Genomic DNA, 18,114 nt, shown 5'->3' with positions numbered 1-18,114 from the left:
TTTATAGAATAAAACAACAATGTTAATTTTACTCAAACATGTACCTATAAATAGCAAAATCAGAGAAACTGATTCAGAAACTGAAGTGACCTTTTTATTTTTTTCCAGAGCTGTGTTGTTCACATCACTACTTTTTATTCTAACATTATTTCTATCTTATCAAATATCATTGCTTTTACATTAAATTAACACACTCTGCCAGGGAAAGATATTTTAAATAGCTTAAAATAGTTAGTAGTTAGTGTTCGGTTGTGAATCTATGGCAAACTGATAATTTTTTTAATGCTAGATGATGGGCATTGTATCTAATTATCTTGTTCTTTTTTCATATACCACACTGAGCAGCAGTATAACACAGCTCTAGTGAAATGTTTATAGGTGCCACATGGGGATGTAAAACGTGTACTGTATCCCAACACGGTGTTATTTATGTAGCCCATTATTCAGAATAATAAGCACATCGGTATTCTCTCTGAAGTGCTGTGATTTGCTCATGAGGAAGGTGTGTTGGCACCTCAGATAAAGGTGTGTGCAGTGTGTGCTGTTTCAGTGCTAACGCTCCGAGTGTTTGAAGTAGCACTGTAGCTCGGCTCTCTGGCCCTACGCCCACTCTGTCCACGCAAATATACCCATCTCCCATTGGCTGGCATGTCGGCCATATCAAAGAGCTCCATCTCTCTGATGTCTTAACCTCCAGTGGCACACATGCATACATTACACTCTCCTCACTCTCCCTTTGTTAACAGAAAACTACTGACTTGCAGTATAAAAGTTCCAGCCCTACAGGCTGTGAAATCCACATTAGACTAAAGAGTTAGACTGGGTCTTCAGATGATTCTCACTTTGAATATCCATTTCTCTGTCTTGTTGCTTCTGTATTTATGGGCTATTTAAGGAATATATACAGCTCTGGAAAAAATTAAGAGACCACTCAGTTTCCATAATTTTGCTATTTATAGGTATATGTTTGAGTAAAATCCTGTAAACTAATTTAGAGAAATTTAGTTGCAGAAAATGAGAAATGGCTGAAATAACAAAGAAGGATTCAGAGCTTTCAGACCTCAAATAATGCAAAGAAAACAATCTCATATTCATAAAGTTTTAGGAGTTCAGAAAGCAATATTTGCTGAAATAACTCATCTTCATAGTTTTCATGCATCTTGGCATGTTTTCCTCCACCAGTCTTACACACTACTTTTGGATAACTTTATGCCACTCCTGCTGCAAAAATTCAAGCAGTTCAGTTTGGTTTGATGGCTTGTAATTATCCATCTTCCTCTTGATTATATTCCAGAGGTTTTCAATTTAGTAAAATCAAAGAAACTCATAATTAATCATTTAAGTGATCCAAGTTAAGTTTCCAGAGCTGTATGTTTAAAGACAGAATTCACTATTCAGTGTCTGCAAGAACATACTATACTTGAATACTTGGTGCGTAAATTATGTATATACACTAATTCCCATAATTATTTGGATAGTAGCAATATATTTTTGTAAAAATATTACTCTGCCTGGCCAAAAAAAAAAAGTCGCCACCAAAAAAAACAAAAAGGTCACACGCTCAAATATTTTGTTAAACCGCCTTTAGCTTTGATTGCAGCACACATTCGCTGTGCCATTGTTTCAACAAGCTTCTGCAATGTCACACAATTTATTTCGATCCAGTTTTGCAATAAGATCTTGCATTAATGAAGCTTGTGAAACTGAATGGAATATGTAAAAAATGACTGTAAATTTTTTTTTTTATCAAACCCTTTTATTATTCCTGTGGAATAAAAAAAAAGTTAGTGCTAAATAGCTGGGGGTGAGTCTTGGTGAATTAAGAGGGTCTATGTTTCAGTAAAAATATTGATATTTGTCGCCACAAATTAATAATAAATCACAAATGAAAATGATTTTGACCCACCCCTAGTATTTTGTCATATTTGAAAGGTTATGCATGGTTTGTTCTTGTTCAGTTACGTATAATTGCACTCTTTTAAACTCAAATTTATAATTGTTGGAAACTCAGGGTACTTGATTAATCTTGAAAATAATTGCTTGATTTTTTGATTACTAATATAAACAGTTGCAATCCTACTATCTATATCAGTTTGGTATATCATTGGTTATATGGTTATGTAAGCTTAATGTCAGCTGGTCTCTTCCCTGTGTCCTCACAGCTGTGGTTTGTGCGCCTGGCTCTGCTGGTTAAGCTGAACCTGTTCCAGAATGCTGAACTGGAGTTTGAGCCTTTTGGAAATGTGGACCAGCCGGACCTGTACTATGAATACTATCCTACAGTGTACCCGGGAAGACGAGGTAACTTCTGAGAAGCTCAGTGTGCTGCTTTTATATTCAGAAAGAACGCATTTATTCATTCATTGATAGATATATTAAGAAATGGTTAAATGGCAAGTGCCTGTATATTCATATACAATACCACCTGATTGAAAGAATGGATGGAGGAGGGGTCTGAAACACAGGTGCAGACGAGGGGCTTTGAAAGGCTTTTTAACATACTGTCGCTGAGGGTGAAAGAAACGTTTAATGGAATTGTAATATGACCGAGGGTGCGTGTCTTAGACCGTATTATATGAAAAAGGTGCAGGAAAAAAAGAAGCAGGTTTGGTCACAGCTGTAGGCCATTTACTCTCTTTGACTGCTGGTGTTTGTCTTTTTCCGCTTTCAGTTTCACGTCAATAACCAGCACAACAGGAATCGAAGGGAAAAATGACAACCTCACACGTGGCTTTGCTTTGAAATACAAAGGGTCTAATTAAATTTCCACTGTGAAAAGGCCTCGTAGCTATGCAGAAGTTCACAGTTCTGAAGGAAATGAATAGTTATTCTCCATTTCCCGCTCAATACCTACACTGCATAGGAACTTTTCATGTAGTTCATTCCAAGAAGACTTGTGATTGTTCAGCTCTCTAAAGATTCCTTACAAGGTATAAATGACAGAGTAATACACTGACCACTGCAGCACTGTGCTCTGTGCCTCAGACTCCTTTAAAGAGCCGAGGCAATCAGAGCAGGCATTAAGGCCGGTCCTGTCTGGGTCAGATGACCTCTCAACCCGGCACACAGCCTCGGGCATCCTCCACATATCAAAGAGTTAGCCGATCAAAGCCGACGCTGAGGTCGTCCGCACACATCTCAACTTATTGGAGAGATAGAAGAAGAGGAAAATGATGATAAATGCTGAGAGAAGGAGAGAAGTGAGAAGGAACAGTAAAGGTTTTATCTATCAATCAGTTTTTAAAAAATACCTAATTAATCCAACAGTTTGCTATAATCAACTGCGATTAATCACATGTTTCATTCTTTATACTGAAGATTTTATTAATGGATATTTAAATGTAAAATAAAAGAATCAATTTAAGGTGACATTTACGTTTGTGGTGTTAAAACCAATCTAGTTAATCATATTAAAATAGGATTAAGTTCATGAAGTTAAAATGGTAGTATTTGCTTGTACTTTTTGGGAGGGAGGCATAAATAAAAAAAAATAAACGCATAGTTTGTTATACTTGGCCAAATCCAAACAAAGCAAAGTTTGGGCAAAACTTGGAAAATTTTACTAAATTGACACATTAAAGTTTTTGGATCAATTCTTAACATCACCTAAATCACTTTTATTGTCCGCTTTCTAGCTCTTGCCTTATTCACTTATTTATTCTGGTGGCAGAAAGTGCAAATTATATTTCCGAGTGAAGGGGGAGCCCGAGAGCAAGAAATGCGCATTCTTGAAAAACGGATTATGAAAGAAATTTAACTTATAATGCTGCATTACAGTAATTTAAATAAATAGTCTGGCAAAAACTTATTGGCAAAAATATATCACTTGCACCTTATGCAGATTTACTTATTTCAAGCAACCACTGGGCAAGACCTTAGCAATCACTTTAGCAACCACCTAGCAACTACTTAGCTACACCATAGCAACCATCATAGCAAAACGTGGGAGCCATGTTGCGTTTCCTTTGGAAATGCACTTTTCTATTTAAAGTATGTAAAACAAACTAAAAACATGATATTCTGGAACCAACATATTTAATGCACTGAAGATGTTTCTCATTCATTTTAGATTCTACACATCTACACATCTGTTTATTACTCTAGACATATAGAAAGATGCATCTTTTTTTACGTTTGCCTGTTATAATAGTTATTATACTACTAATTACATGAAACCTGGTTCTTGCACTAGCATCAGTAGTAGCATATTATTTGTATACATTCTGTACATTGATCTGTAGTAAAACTTTAAGGCTTTACATTATTGATTTTAAACTTTTAAGCAGTCATGGACGTGTCTGAAGTTGTGTTTTTGTTTGTTCAGGCTCGATGGTGCCGTTCTCCATGCGAGTGCTGCACGCTGAACTGCCTCAGTACTTAAACAAGCCCCAGGAGTCTCTCGACCGCCTGCACAGCATGAGAAGCGTCTGTCAGAAAGTGAGTGAATTCAGCCCACCCCCGGTCCAGAACTTTTCCAGCGTACTGCCTGCCTCGTCTCTGCTGTGCTGAATATACTGCAAAAATTACAACTTAGCAAGAGAAATCCTCTCACATGTGGTGTAAATATCTAATATTTCATTCTAATATTAGAAGATTCATTCATTTTCAGTGGTTGTGTCTACCATCCATATTTATTGCTCAATTTTTTTTATTAAAAAAAATAATAACATTTCTGGCAATTAGCCATTGCCAGTAATGCTGAATTAAGCTAAATAATTTACTAGTAATATGAGTGACACTTAAAAAATATATTGTATACTCTTAATAATATTACATGTAATATTATTCTTACAACAATGCAAAATAAAAAATGTTATATAGCTCTGGAAAAAAATAAGAGACCACTTCAGTTTCTGAATCAGTTTCTCTGATTTTGCTATTTATAGGCATATATTTGAGTAATTCTATAAACTACGGACAACACTTCTCCCAAATTCCAAATAAATATATTGTAATTTAGAGCATTTATTTTCAGAAAATGAGAAATGACTGAAATAACAAAAAAAAAAACAGCAGAGCTTTCAGACCTCAACAAATGCAAAGAAAACAAGTTTATAATTATAAAGTTTTAAAAGTTCAGACATCACTATTTGGTGGAATAACCCTGTTTTTTAATCACAGTTTTCATGCATCTTGGCATTGTCTCCTCCACCAGTCTTACACACTGCTTTTGGATCATTTTATGCCTTTAATCCTGGTGCCAAAATTCTTAGTTTGATAGCGTGTGATCATCCATCTTCTTCTTGATTATATTCCAGAGGTTTTCAATATGGTAAAAACAAAGAAACTCTTCATTTACAAAGGGTGGTCTCCTATTTTTTTCAGAGCTGTATTTGTTAGACTTAAATAAATGCACTATATAAGCAATAATGGGAAAATATTTGGGAAACTGTAAACATTGAGCGTAACATAAAATGAAATTGATCAAATCGTTACTGTACACTACTTAATGTAATGATTACTTAGATTTCTATTAATCGAGAATTGCAGTGAATTATTTATAATTAGTTACTTGAATATGTTGGAAATGTTGGATAAAAACTTTTTTTCTAAATATAAATTATTATATATTTGAATATAACAACAGATTACCTGAAAAATAGTGTGATTAGCTCACTCTCAGGCTCTGACTTTGTTCTCGTCTGTGGGCAGATCCTGGCTAATCTGGAGGAGGGCCTGGCCGAGGACGGCAGTATGATGACCCTGACTCAGGAGAACAGGCAAGGTACTGCTTTCATCCCAGTGCTCCTTTATTTATTACAGGAGGGATGCTGAGGATTGTCTATATGATGTTGAGAGTTGTTGAACGTTATATAAAATGTACTGCAGGTAATACAGTTTTAACCAGGGACCGTACTGCGGTATGAGCTTTATAAATGAGCTGCATGCAGGAGTTCTAGAGGTTCCTAACCCTGGTTCTGAAGGACCCGCTGTCCTGCATATTTAAGTGTTTTCCCAGCTCCCAACACACCTGATCCAGCTAATCAGCTAATTAACAAACTCTCTGAGTTGACCAGTGTGTGTTGGAGCAGGGAACACAGGGCAGTGTGACGGGCTGGTCTACTCCAGAAACACCAGGGTTGGAAACTTGTAAGATGTTCAGTTTTTGGATAAAAGCTAGACCAGATGATTGAGTCATTCTCAGTTCTGACATCCAACTACCTTATTATGATGATAATGATCTGAAAGTCTGAAACTTCCAAAAAAAAATTTTAGACTGCAAAGTCGAAAGGTGTGGGCATGTCGAAAGGTGGTCGTCTATTGGTCTATTGGAGCTGACGTTTCAGCATGGCCGCCATTTTGGAGTTGGCAACCATGCGTCCCAGTGGATTTATTTACACTGAGGAAGGAGTTTAAAAAACATATAATATTCACAACTCTACAAATTTTTACCCGATTTACACACGGTTTGATTTGTTACATACAGCAGTAGTAATGATTTAGGACGCTGTGACACATTACAAATACGTGCTTTCCTGCTTAAATACTTTATATTATGCTCTTTAACAATATATATATATATATATATATTTGTGTGTGTGTGTGTGTGTGTTTTTGCGTGTGTCTATGTACATATAAATATAAAATTAATTAATTTATACACATATGCCATACCATATGTCTGTCTTTGTGAAAGAACATAATATAAAGTATTTCAGCACATATTTGTAATGTGTGACAGCGTCCTGAATCATTACTACATGTCTGCTGTATGTAACAAACCAAACTGTGTGAAAATCGGGTAAAAATTGGTGGAGTTGTGATTAGTGTTAGTGATAAGTGTATTTAATCCTTTTCGGCAGTAAAGTTTTGACCCGCCCACTCTATTGCACACACCACCTTTCGACACGCCTACACATTTCGACACGCCCATACCTTTCGACACGCCCACTACTCCGGTCTGCAGAGACCAATACTTGGCACTTTCTGCCCGAGCTGGACCCGCCCCAAGCGTTTTTATAAATTATATTTTCAGGCTGTTTGAATGAGCAAAATCTGTTCAGAATGGTGATAATTAACACTGCAACACTGAAGAAGCATAGACCTATTATTTAAAAAAAAATGTTTACCAATAACCGATCTCCCCCTCTACTCTAATTTAATTAACAATTTTTAAAAATATAAAATACTTTAAGAACAAACACTTAAACATATAACCTTAGTTCAAAACACATAAAACAGTAATAAGTCTATGCAGTGCACACTCGTTAAACTGAAATAGACCAAGAACAATAACTTAATTTACAATGACATTTGGCTACTCTAATATAATTAACAATGTTTAAGAATATAAAACACTTTCTGAACAAACATTTTTTTATTTATTTTAGGCATATAGCCTTAGTTCAAAACACAAAATACAGCAATAAGGCTACATACTGACAAGTTGAAAAGCTAACGTGTGCAGAGCTCACTGCGTGATTGTACTTGTGCAACATTTTATTTAAAACTACATTTTATTTTTCTACATTGCTTTATTGTGATTATCATGGCATGTGTTTATATACAATAAAAATAACATAAAAAACTGAGCCTGACCAGACCCGTTCCAAGGAAAGTGGTGGTTCGGGCAAGAAATCTAAGCTCTAGTTCAGTTCAGACCATGGTTTGCAACATCTTTTACACCTAATTTTGTTTTGTTTAGAACTAACTGAAGGTTCAGTGAGCGTTTAGTGTAAATGCAACCTAAATTGCAATGCAAACAGTTTAGGCTCTATTTTAGTCATCTGTAGCATAGCGGTCAATTGCGCATCACGCAGCTGGATTTAGGACTTAAAACGCACAAAAGGCATGTATTAATTCTCTTAATTAAACATGGATGTGGTTAATTTTGGGTGTAATGTGAAATAAACCAATCAGTGTGCCGGTCATCATTCCCTTTAAGAGCCAGGTGAGCTCTGACTTTGGCACATTCGTATCTTAACAGTGCAGCGCCTTTGTGCGTCTCAACAGAGGAAGCTGACCTGCGCATTCACACTGTGAAGGAACGCCAGCAGCTCATTTAAAAGAACATCAATGTTGTTTTATTCTTTATTTTGTTTATTGTTGAGTTGAAAGTCGGGTTTGCGCACTGCAGTGCATTTGTCTGTGTGTGAACCTGAACAAACCTCACTTCCAGACCACCACATCCATCAGTATAGATTTATTCCTAAACTCTAACGCAGTTATTAAATGCATGGCGTGAAAATAGACTGTTAATGGGGTATAAGATAGCAAAGAGCATCTCAACACACCTTGTGCTGGCTGTACAATAGGACCCTGTGTTTTTCAAGCCCATTCGTATTTCCTCAAAGCTGCTATCACATTACTGTACAACTCAATGAAGCTCAAAAACAACATATTACAAAATAAATTAGGGCTAATAGAATGCGATAACATATTACAAGAATCAATGAGGAGAAAACTGAGAATCTGTTTTTCTTATTAACGAGTGGGCAGTGAGTGAAATAACAGGATTACCGGGCGGAGCAACTTCACACTGCTGCTGTTTGTATCTGATGTGTTTTAGAGTCAGGCCAGAAAGTTGACACCTCTATAAATCCTCTGTACTCGAATAACTCGCAGCACAGAGCTTGGTGGAGTTCTGGTTCTGGTGGATATGAAGACGAATGTGTGTAGAGTGGAGTCTATGATGTGGTGTCCCGTGTGGAGGGTCTTGTAGCCTGTATGTCTCTAGAGACTCTGCCAAGTGCTGAGAGCTTGGTGGCCTAGTGCTTTGCTGTTCCTGGCTGGTGCCTCACTTCCCTCCTCTGCTCTCACCCTGGGCCATGAGTGTGGAGGAGGCTAAAACCTCTCTCTGAACTAGTGCTGGCCTCTTCCCTCTCAGCACTGGTGGTCCTGTGGTCAGATTTAGAGGTTAAAGATCAGCCTGAGAAGCTCTTAGAAAAGCCCTGATAATAAATAGCATTCTAAATAAAAGCAGATTATGTAACCAGCTTGCTGGTGGAGTTGTAATTTTATAACATAGCAGCACTAACATTACTTACAGTCATGCAAACAAAATAGGATACACATGGAAAAATCTTTTTTACAACCTCAAATCAGAAAACATTGGGACAGCATGGAAAGCTCAAAAAACTAAAATAAGTACAGTATACTTTATGTAGTTCCATGGAGTTTTAAACAAGACAATGCAAAACCACATGCTGATCTGTCCCCTGTAGAGGAAGGAGAATTTGGAAATAAATATGTGATAATGACCCCGTACTGTTGCACACCTTAAGATGCATTTGCAGGAAGAATGTGACAAAATAACACCTAGAACACTTTATCAGTGCATCTTAAAATCCAGTGCATCTTATGTATGAATTTTACCAGTCAGGTATTAAGGAGCAGTAAAGCCACTCCGCTGAAGTGCAGCGTTATACAGTAGTTTCAGTAAAGTTTCTCCAGCACTGAGGGGGGAGCAGTATTAGCATTAGCAACTAACCACAGCGCTAGCCTTTTCGCTGTTCACAGGTGAGCATATTGGACTGTAGTCTGCGTATTTACCATAATAAAACAAGCGAACGAACTGCTATCCCTGGCTTATCGGAACACTCAGGAACACTTATCGGAACACTCGCATTCACTAGTGCTAAGCACTGCTAACCGTGGCGAACACTGCTGCTAACCGCGGCTGCCTACTGCGGCTAGCGATGCTGCTAATCGCGATGTTGGAAAATATTGCAAATCTAAACTTAGTGTAAATACTGTCTAGTAAATACTGTCCATTAAAATGCACCATTGCTCCTTATGTATAAAAAAATAGACCAGAGAATAGACGTTTATTGATAGTGTGCCTTATAGTGCGAAAAAGTCTGGTAAGTTTACCAGTTAAAACATACATACACTAACTTGGGTTAATACTGTCTGTGATCAAATAAAAGTAAAAGGGAAATGTAAAAAAAGATTTTTTTTTTTCTTTCATTTTGCATATTTTACCACCTTTTCTGATTTGGGTCTGTAAAAACGTTTTATTTATTTATTTAAATGACCTGAATGGAGTTGGGGATGAGGTTTGGGGTGATCATCCCACATCCTGACCTCACTTACACTCTTGGTGATACTGCAAATATAAAAGGAATCCTAACTTAGTAGTAGACATTAGAAGCATTTACTTCAACAAAATTAGGATAAACTCTCTTTCATAACTTTCATTTGTATGTACAATGTGGTTTATAGATTTGCATGTAGATGTTGTAATGGACCTGGAAAAGTCCTGGAAGAAAATGATTGACATCTCTGAACACATTTCTAGCATTTTCCTGCCTGATGTGATGCTTATCTGTTGTTTTTGATTGTAGGCTACATGGAGCATCACAGCTTCCTGCATTATTGGTCACTACTTTAATCATTTCCGTATTTGAGTGCTGCTAGATTGTTTAATTCATTCACATGCCTGCAGTTGTCGTAATGAAATGTTTACAGGTTTTGATGTTTTATCCTCTAGAGACAGAACAGCTCCTCCAAAGAGACACAGCTGTGCTCACTGAGGAGCACAGATTCCGTCACTGTGAATTGCTTATTAGAAGTGCAGTCTTTGTTCTTTTTTTTTTTCTCATCTTTTTCATCTTTTACCACAGTAAATTGCGGCTTGAGTTGCCAGCCTCTCCTCTCCATTCCTCTTCTCTCCTCTCCTCCTCTCCTCTTCTTCACTGTACTCTCCTCAGTTTTTCCATCTTTCTCTAGTCCCTCTTCATCTCTTCATCTTCAACAGACACCAGATGCACTCTAGCTGCTACATCTCAACACAACTCACTCCCCTTCTTTCTGTTAAACACACACAAGCTATACACAAACATGCACAGTATATGCACAGCTCCAGAGAAATTAAGGTACCACTTTAAATAATCAGTTTTTCTAATTGTACTATTTTATAACTATATACTGTAAACCACTGATAACATTTCTCCAAATAAAAACATATTGTCTTAGAGCATTTATCTGCAGAAACTATAAGAAATGATTGGAATAACAAAAAAGATGCAGTGCTTTCAGACCTTAAATAATGCAACGAAAACAAGTTCTTATTCATTTAGAAAAAAAACATACTAATGTTATCATGAGTTTTATGCATCTTGGCATGCTCTCCACCCGTCCTTCACACTGCTTTTGGGGGACCTTATGCCTTATACTCCTGGTGCAAAGATTTAAGCAGTTCAGCTTTATGTGATGGCTTGTGATCACCCATCTTCTTCTTTATTATATTCCAGAGGTTTTTGATAGGGCTTAGGTCTGGAGATTGTCCTCAACTGCAAGTGACATCAAGTGACCTACAAAAAGAATGGCAAATGACAGCTGGGTTAAGGCACATGGAAAGAACAGTTGGAAACACGCTCGTAGAGGTTGAGAAGCAAAAAGAGCCAGGCTGAACTTTGAAAAGGACCATAAGGATTGGACCTTAAAGGACTGAAGAAAGATCATTTTGTGGAGGATTGGTGATGATCTGGGGATGCTCCAGCAAGGCTGGAATTGGAGAGATTTATCTTTATGAAAGATGCATAAATCAAGCTACATACAAGCTTATCCTGGAAGAAACCTTGCTTCCTTCTGCTCTGGCAATGTTTCCCTCTCTCTCTGAGGACTGTTGTTTTCCAGCAGGACAATGCTCCATTCTGGAATATAATCAAGAGAAAGATGGATAGTCACAAGCCATTAAACAAAACTGAACTGCTCAAATTTTTTGCACCAGGAGTGGTTTAAGGTCGCCCAAAATCAGTGTGAAAAACTGGTGGAGGAGAGCATGCCAATACACATGAAAGGTGTGATTAAAATCAGGGTTATTCCACCAAATATTGTTTTTTGAACTCTTAAAACATTGTTAAAAAATTGTTGAATTAGTTTTCTTTGCATTATTTGAGGTCGAAATGCATATTTGTTTTTTTTATTTTGACAAGTTCTTATTTAGGTACCACTTTAAAATAAGACTACCTTTATAAAGGGTTTATAAATGGTTTACAATTAGTTTATTAATGGTTACTAATTAGGTTGTAAATGCCATAAAAATCATTATACACATAATTATAAAGGACAACAATATAAATGGCTGTGGGTTCACTATTTGCCAAATAACAGGTCATTGTTGCCCTTTCTAATTATGTGTTAGAACTGATGATTATTTATCAGTTATTAAGGCATTTACAACCTAATTAGTAACCATTAATAAACTAATTGTAAACCATTTATAAACCCTTTATAAAAGTAGTCTTATTTTAAAGTGGTACCCTTATTTACTGCAATTTTTAATACATGTATAAAATCGAAGATACTGATCGTTTTGAAGTGGTCTTGTAATTTTCTTTTATGGAGCTATATACAAACATACACTTACACACACACACACACACACACAGAGTACACACATCAAAAAATAATATGAGGACAGATGAACTCAGCGACGGGGCCTACAGTAAGCCGGAGGGAAAAATGAATTTGATTGTCGCAGTGTCTTTCCCTCCATCGCCGTTCCCCATAATTCCCTCTCACAGACAAATAATTGATGGCTTGGAAGGGGGGAAAGGGTGTGTGATGCTGAAGGGAGGAGGGAAAGACTGCAATTGGCTATTCCTGTCTTTTATTCCCCTCTCTCAATCTCTTCCTCTCTGTCTCTCTCTCTCTCTCTTGCAGCCTCTATTCAGCTGTGGAGGTCACGTCTGTGCCGGGTGATGTACTCCATGGCAAACTGTCTGCTAATGATGAAGGTACGTGGGTGGTGGAGAAGAGCTGCTGCAGAGAAGCACTACCGTAGTCCTGCTGATACACACGACACACAGCCTCAGACACTGCCAGCAACCTGCTGCAGGACGACTAGACTAAAAAAACAGCATGAATGCGATACCGTTTTGTCCTTATCTTAGACTCTGTTCACATTACCAGGCTGAAAGTGACTCAAATCAGATTTTTCACCTCAATTTTGATTTACACATATCTGATTCTTTCAGGGTTGTGTGGAAATTTCAAATACTATCCAGATTTAAGTATCTTTGGCTCAAATCTAGATAGTAAGTCTGCCAGCCCTAATCCAATTTTTTTAATATCTAGATTACATCCAGATTGATTTTTGATTTGATTTGTCTGGACCTGTGATATGTGCATAAACGCATCAATTCTTGCATATAGGGACAGATTAATTCACATTACAGGCAGATGAAGGTCAACAAGAGCAAAATCTGAATTAAGTAATGGAGCTTGAAATATGAACATAGCCATTGTTAGGGGTATAATAATATTACATAAGTATAAATAGTATCACAATATTTTCTGGTCTATTTTCATACATAAAGTGCATCAGATTATAAGGCACATTAAGCAACACTAGTAAGGATGCCTACATCGAAGTGAACAAGGGTGTCACCATGTTTTGCTTTTAATGGGGAAGCTGTGGAAAGTGCCCAAGTAAAACAAGGAAAAGTAAACTATAATTCCTAAGAAAACATTTTCTTCACAAGTCAATGTTAAATAACACAAAATTCTTTTCTGAAAACAGTTTATTTGGGTTAGTAAAGTGCCTCTGTTTATTTACAGTAAGCTTAGATTTCCAACATTTCTAAAGGTGAGTTTTTAGTGAAGTTTCTCCAGCACTAAAGCTAGGTGCAGCAGCATTAGCAATAGCCACTAACCGCAGCACTAGCGGGGTATAAATGTTGCCCGATAGAGCTAGACAGAGAAATCCTGAGTGTTCTGGTAACCCAGGGTGCTATCGGCCTGCGGTTCATCCACATGCAGACTACAGTCCAATATACTCGCCTCTAAACAGCGAATGAACTAGCGTTGTAGTTAGCTGCTAATGCTAATGCTGCTGCACCCAGCCTTAGTGCTGGAGAAACTTGACTAATAACTCACCCTTATAATGCTGTGTGGCTTTACTGCTCCTTAAAACCTGACTGGTAGAATTTATACATAAGGTGCACTGTTGATTTTTGGGAAAATGAAAGGATTTTAAGTGCACCTTATAGTCCTCAAAAATAGTATAAATATAACAGATTCATACAATCAGTAGGAACAAAAGTCTTTTATAAATTTCACAATATGACTGTATAGTTTTGTTTGGCCTTAAGGCTAGAGACATACTTGTTGTTTGGCCCAATGCATTCACGTAGACTGCTGGCAGCATTGTGAATGTAACTGTTCACAGTAACTGTGCTATGCCTGTTACTTGACTCTTCCGCTAGTCACTAGTGAATGTTAACAGCAAGCACTGTATATTTCTAGCCTTAGATTAGCTGTGGAGTGTTATTTTTCTATGGCCTTTAAACTAATTTGGTTCCAGATTGCAAAGACTCTAAAACAGGAATGCACCTGTCGACTTTATCTATCTTGACTGGTCTAAACAATTTTTAGTTAATTTTATTTTTTCTAATTGGTCACTGTGTAATCTAAATTATTTTTTTTATGTGTGCTCATTTTCATTTATTCTACCCAAAAGTATATCTATTTATCTTAATATTTCAATATAAACACATAGTAGGCACTTCTGGGTATTATTTTGCGACAAAAATAGCCCTGTTATTACAGGTTACCTCTGATTTGTGTCAGAGCAAACCTTTCTCTGAAATGGAATATTAATATTTGTACTTGAATACCAGATAAAACCGAGTTGTATTTGTTTTAGAACTAGATTAATGTGTGAAGTTGTGTAATTTTATAATTAGACTTTTGTTTTGTTTTTGGAGCTGCTGCTTCCTCTTTGGAAAAATGTGTGCCTGCATCCCAAACCACACACTTCTATACTTTGCTTGCTACATTAATTAACACATTTCTAATGGGACTTAATGTGGTAGTGTGCGGTTTGAGACACACCCCGTTTTCAGTGGGAGCAGCTATTTTTGCGATGGGTTCTGACGCACGTTATGCAAATGGTCATACCGTTTTTCCATAATCGATGACGTCAATTACGTAAACGCGATGCCCCGGCCATACTTCAGCATACTAGCGTGAAGAATGAGATTGGGTTTGTTCAGGTAAACAAAAGGAAGCAATCGTTATATCACAACCACCTGTAATTACACTTTAAACGGTCCATTATTTAAATTATAATAGTCGTCATTTACTCAAACACCTGTAATTATCATGAATTATAGACATGGGAGGTTTATTCCCTATAGCACAGTTAGGAACGCAGATTCTGTTATTGTGAATAGATGTTTGAGAAGTGTCAGAAGTGCAATTTTTGTGTTTTACTGCATGTTTGTAACTTTTTTTACCCAAACAGAGTTGATGATTTAGCTGTAAATATGTTCCATATTCAGAAAATAGTATTTGTCCACTTCACATTTTCTTTCTCACATCACTAAACCTGAATCTAAACTCCCTCTCTTTTAACACCTGCAAGTGTGTAGTGTGTTCCCCCATTAATAAGCACCTTATTTATAGCTTTACACTTTTCTTAAAGGTCTCACGTTAAGGCGGGGCTTAGGAAGGGGTCGGCTAAATCCAGGCTCGTACTGTTGTACTTCCCCTCTGCCAGCCATACGCTTTAATAAAAGTGAGAGGCGTTGTGTTTGTTTGCTTGACCCATCTGACCGCTATTCACGGCCCGGTGTCTAGACATGAGCTTTCCGTAGGATATTGGATCAGAAGCAAGGGCATTTACTCAACCCATGCTTCATTCCTCCAATCCAAAATGTGATCTCCATTCCGAGGAGCGATGAGTGTTGGGTGCGGAGTTTCTGAAAGCGCCGGCTTGTTGTCAGGCTGCAGAAAGGTCACCAGAAGAATGGCGCTCTACCTTCAGTTGTTTGGAAGAGCTGGGTCTGTGCGTTGCACTCCGATTGTTTTTCTTTGTCAGGAGAAATAGAGAAAAATGAATGCAGAGATGCAGTGCCATCTGCTGGCTCAGGGTTGTTACTGCAGGACTTTTATTGTGTTGCAAACAAAACAAACATTACAGGCCAAAAGGATGGACATGAGTCATGCGTACAGTTCAGGGGGGGGGGGGGGGGGAATAAGAGACCACTTCAGTTTCAGAATCAGTCTTTTTTTTTAGATTTTTTTTTTTTTTTTTTTTTAGATTTTTTTGATTTATAGGTATACTTTTGAGTAAAATGAACATTGTTGTTTTATTCTATAAACTGCAGACAACATTTCTCCCAAACTCCAAATAGAAATATTGTGATTTAGAGCATTTGCAGAAAATGAGAAATGGCTGAAGAAAAAAAAAAAAGATGCAGAGCTTTCAGACCTCAAATAATGCAAAGAAAACAAAGTTCATGTTCATAAAATTTTAAGAGTTAAGAAATCAATATTTTGTGCAATAACCCTGGTTTTTAATCACAGTTTTCATGCATCTTGGCATGATCTCTTCCACCAGTTTTACACACTGCTTTTGGATAATTGTATGCCACTCCTGGTGCAAAAATCCATCATATATTTTACCATTAGACCAATTTGGTGTGGCGCAGAGGATAACACCACTACCTGCCAATGAGCCATCATGTCCTGTGGGGTACTGGGGTTGTGAGTGCTTGGACAAGACTCCTAACACTACATGTAGAATATATGTAAAATATATGTTGATTAACATACTTCTGAATTATTTATGTTTATGATTTGACTATATAAGATGACTAAACTAAACTAAACCACATTGACACAGCTCTGTAATATGAGTAACCTTGTAAGTCACTCTGGAAAAGAGCATCAGCTAAATGTCATAAAATGTAAATTTAAATATAAATAAAAAAAAAAAAACAACAATAACCACATCCTAAATACGTTATTTGGATTATTGTGGTTTCTTGTCACACAATACACTTTGAGGAGTTTAAATGTGTGTGACTGAATATGTGTGTGTGGTACCCTGCAAAGGACCGGTGCCTTGTCCAGGGGGTTTTCCTGTCTTGAGTCTGTAATCAGTCTGGGTAGGCTCCAGATCCACTGTGACCCTGACCTGGAAAATGCAAATAAGTGGATGAATGAATAATTAAACACAGCTTCAGATTCAGTTCTTCAGGGGCATCTGAATAGTAGAATCATATGGATCCGATTAAAGTAGAAACATAGCTCTTAAGAAGAATCTTCTAGAACTAAACTTCAAACAGTTGTTGTACGTGTTGCTGTTGCAGTTGCAATCAATTGCAATCAATCAGTTTCTTATAAGGGTATAGAAATTTCAGTTAGGAATGCACAGATACTTCTATTTTTAGTTTGCCACAAAAAAATCCTTTGTGGAAAATGAAGTGTAATGGGATGAACTGCTACAAACTAGTAGTTCTCCAGCCCAGAGGGTTGTTGAACTCAATTGTAGAACAGTTGATCTCAAAGCAGGTAAACCCAAGAAGAAAGAAAATAAATAAATAAACACACTGCTCCTCATGCGGGATTGGACCTGTGTCGCCAGGGTCGCGTCCCAATACACTACCGCTGCCCTGGCTAGTGAATTGGGACACAACTGGGAAAAAAACGCCCTTATAAGGAGATAGGGAGCCCAAGAACGGGCAGAAAAACGAGAGTAGGAGGAAACTAAAGTCATGTTGAGCGCGACAGAGAGACAGGGGAGGAATGTAAACAAAAGCTCGCCAGAGAAGCATTCTTTTTTTATTACCATTCATTATAGTTTAAACAACCTCATGATTCAGATGTTTTTGACCCGTTGGCAGCCTATTTCCCACCCCTGCTGTAGGGGTCCCATTTGTCAGTTAGAAGAAATGTAATTTGTTTTTTTATTATACATGAAGAGTGAATCTCAGCATTTTTTTTAATTAGCAGCAGCACTGTGAAACCCAGCATTGCGTAAACTGTGGTATGTGGTGTTTAAGCAGTGGTGTCATATACAGGTGAAAGCATGTGAGAGGAAGTGTCCCAATTCTGTTCTAAACTCTGAGCGCTTGTGCTCCTTTTATCTGTCCTTTGAAAACTTAATAAAACTGCACTTTGCATTTCCGTAAGGACAGGGCCATAGTCTTACCTGGGTGTTGTTTAGGAGTTGCTGAGGTATTCCGGGTAGTTCTTATGGTGTCTTAGACTTTTGGCCCGTAATGTAACTCCAAAATATGAACTGCATCAAAGTCTACATCAAACTAAGCTTGATGAAAGGACTAGATCAAATGTTGGAGAACTCAGACACCTTAGACACCTTTCTTGCCTCACACTCCTCTTCCTGTCCTCTCCTCCCACTCGCAGGATTATATTTTG

The 18,114-nt window shown here is 37.4% G+C and overlaps 1 protein-coding gene across 1 annotated transcript in view; it reads left to right on the top strand.

Moving 5' to 3' along the window:
• trappc12 (trafficking protein particle complex subunit 12) overlaps positions 1-18,114 on the top strand; it is a 46,017-nt gene that overhangs the window by 23,245 nt on the left and 4,658 nt on the right. Inside the window, exons 5-9 of the mRNA XM_007257301.4 lie at positions 2,163-2,301; positions 4,325-4,437; positions 5,653-5,725; positions 12,610-12,683; positions 18,103-18,114. The exon at positions 18,103-18,114 is cut by the window's right edge and continues 87 nt beyond it. Of these exons, the coding sequence (XP_007257363.3) occupies positions 2,163-2,301; positions 4,325-4,437; positions 5,653-5,725; positions 12,610-12,683; positions 18,103-18,114 (411 nt within the window). The remainder of the gene's footprint in view (positions 1-2,162; positions 2,302-4,324; positions 4,438-5,652; positions 5,726-12,609; positions 12,684-18,102) is intronic.

The sequence above is a fragment of the Astyanax mexicanus genome, chromosome 14, assembly GCF_023375975.1.
Source record: "Astyanax mexicanus isolate ESR-SI-001 chromosome 14, AstMex3_surface, whole genome shotgun sequence".
Lineage (NCBI taxonomy): Eukaryota > Metazoa > Chordata > Actinopteri > Characiformes > Acestrorhamphidae > Astyanax > Astyanax mexicanus.
Note: the sequence above shows the minus strand (reverse complement) of the source record. Positions and strands in the feature narration are given on the sequence as shown.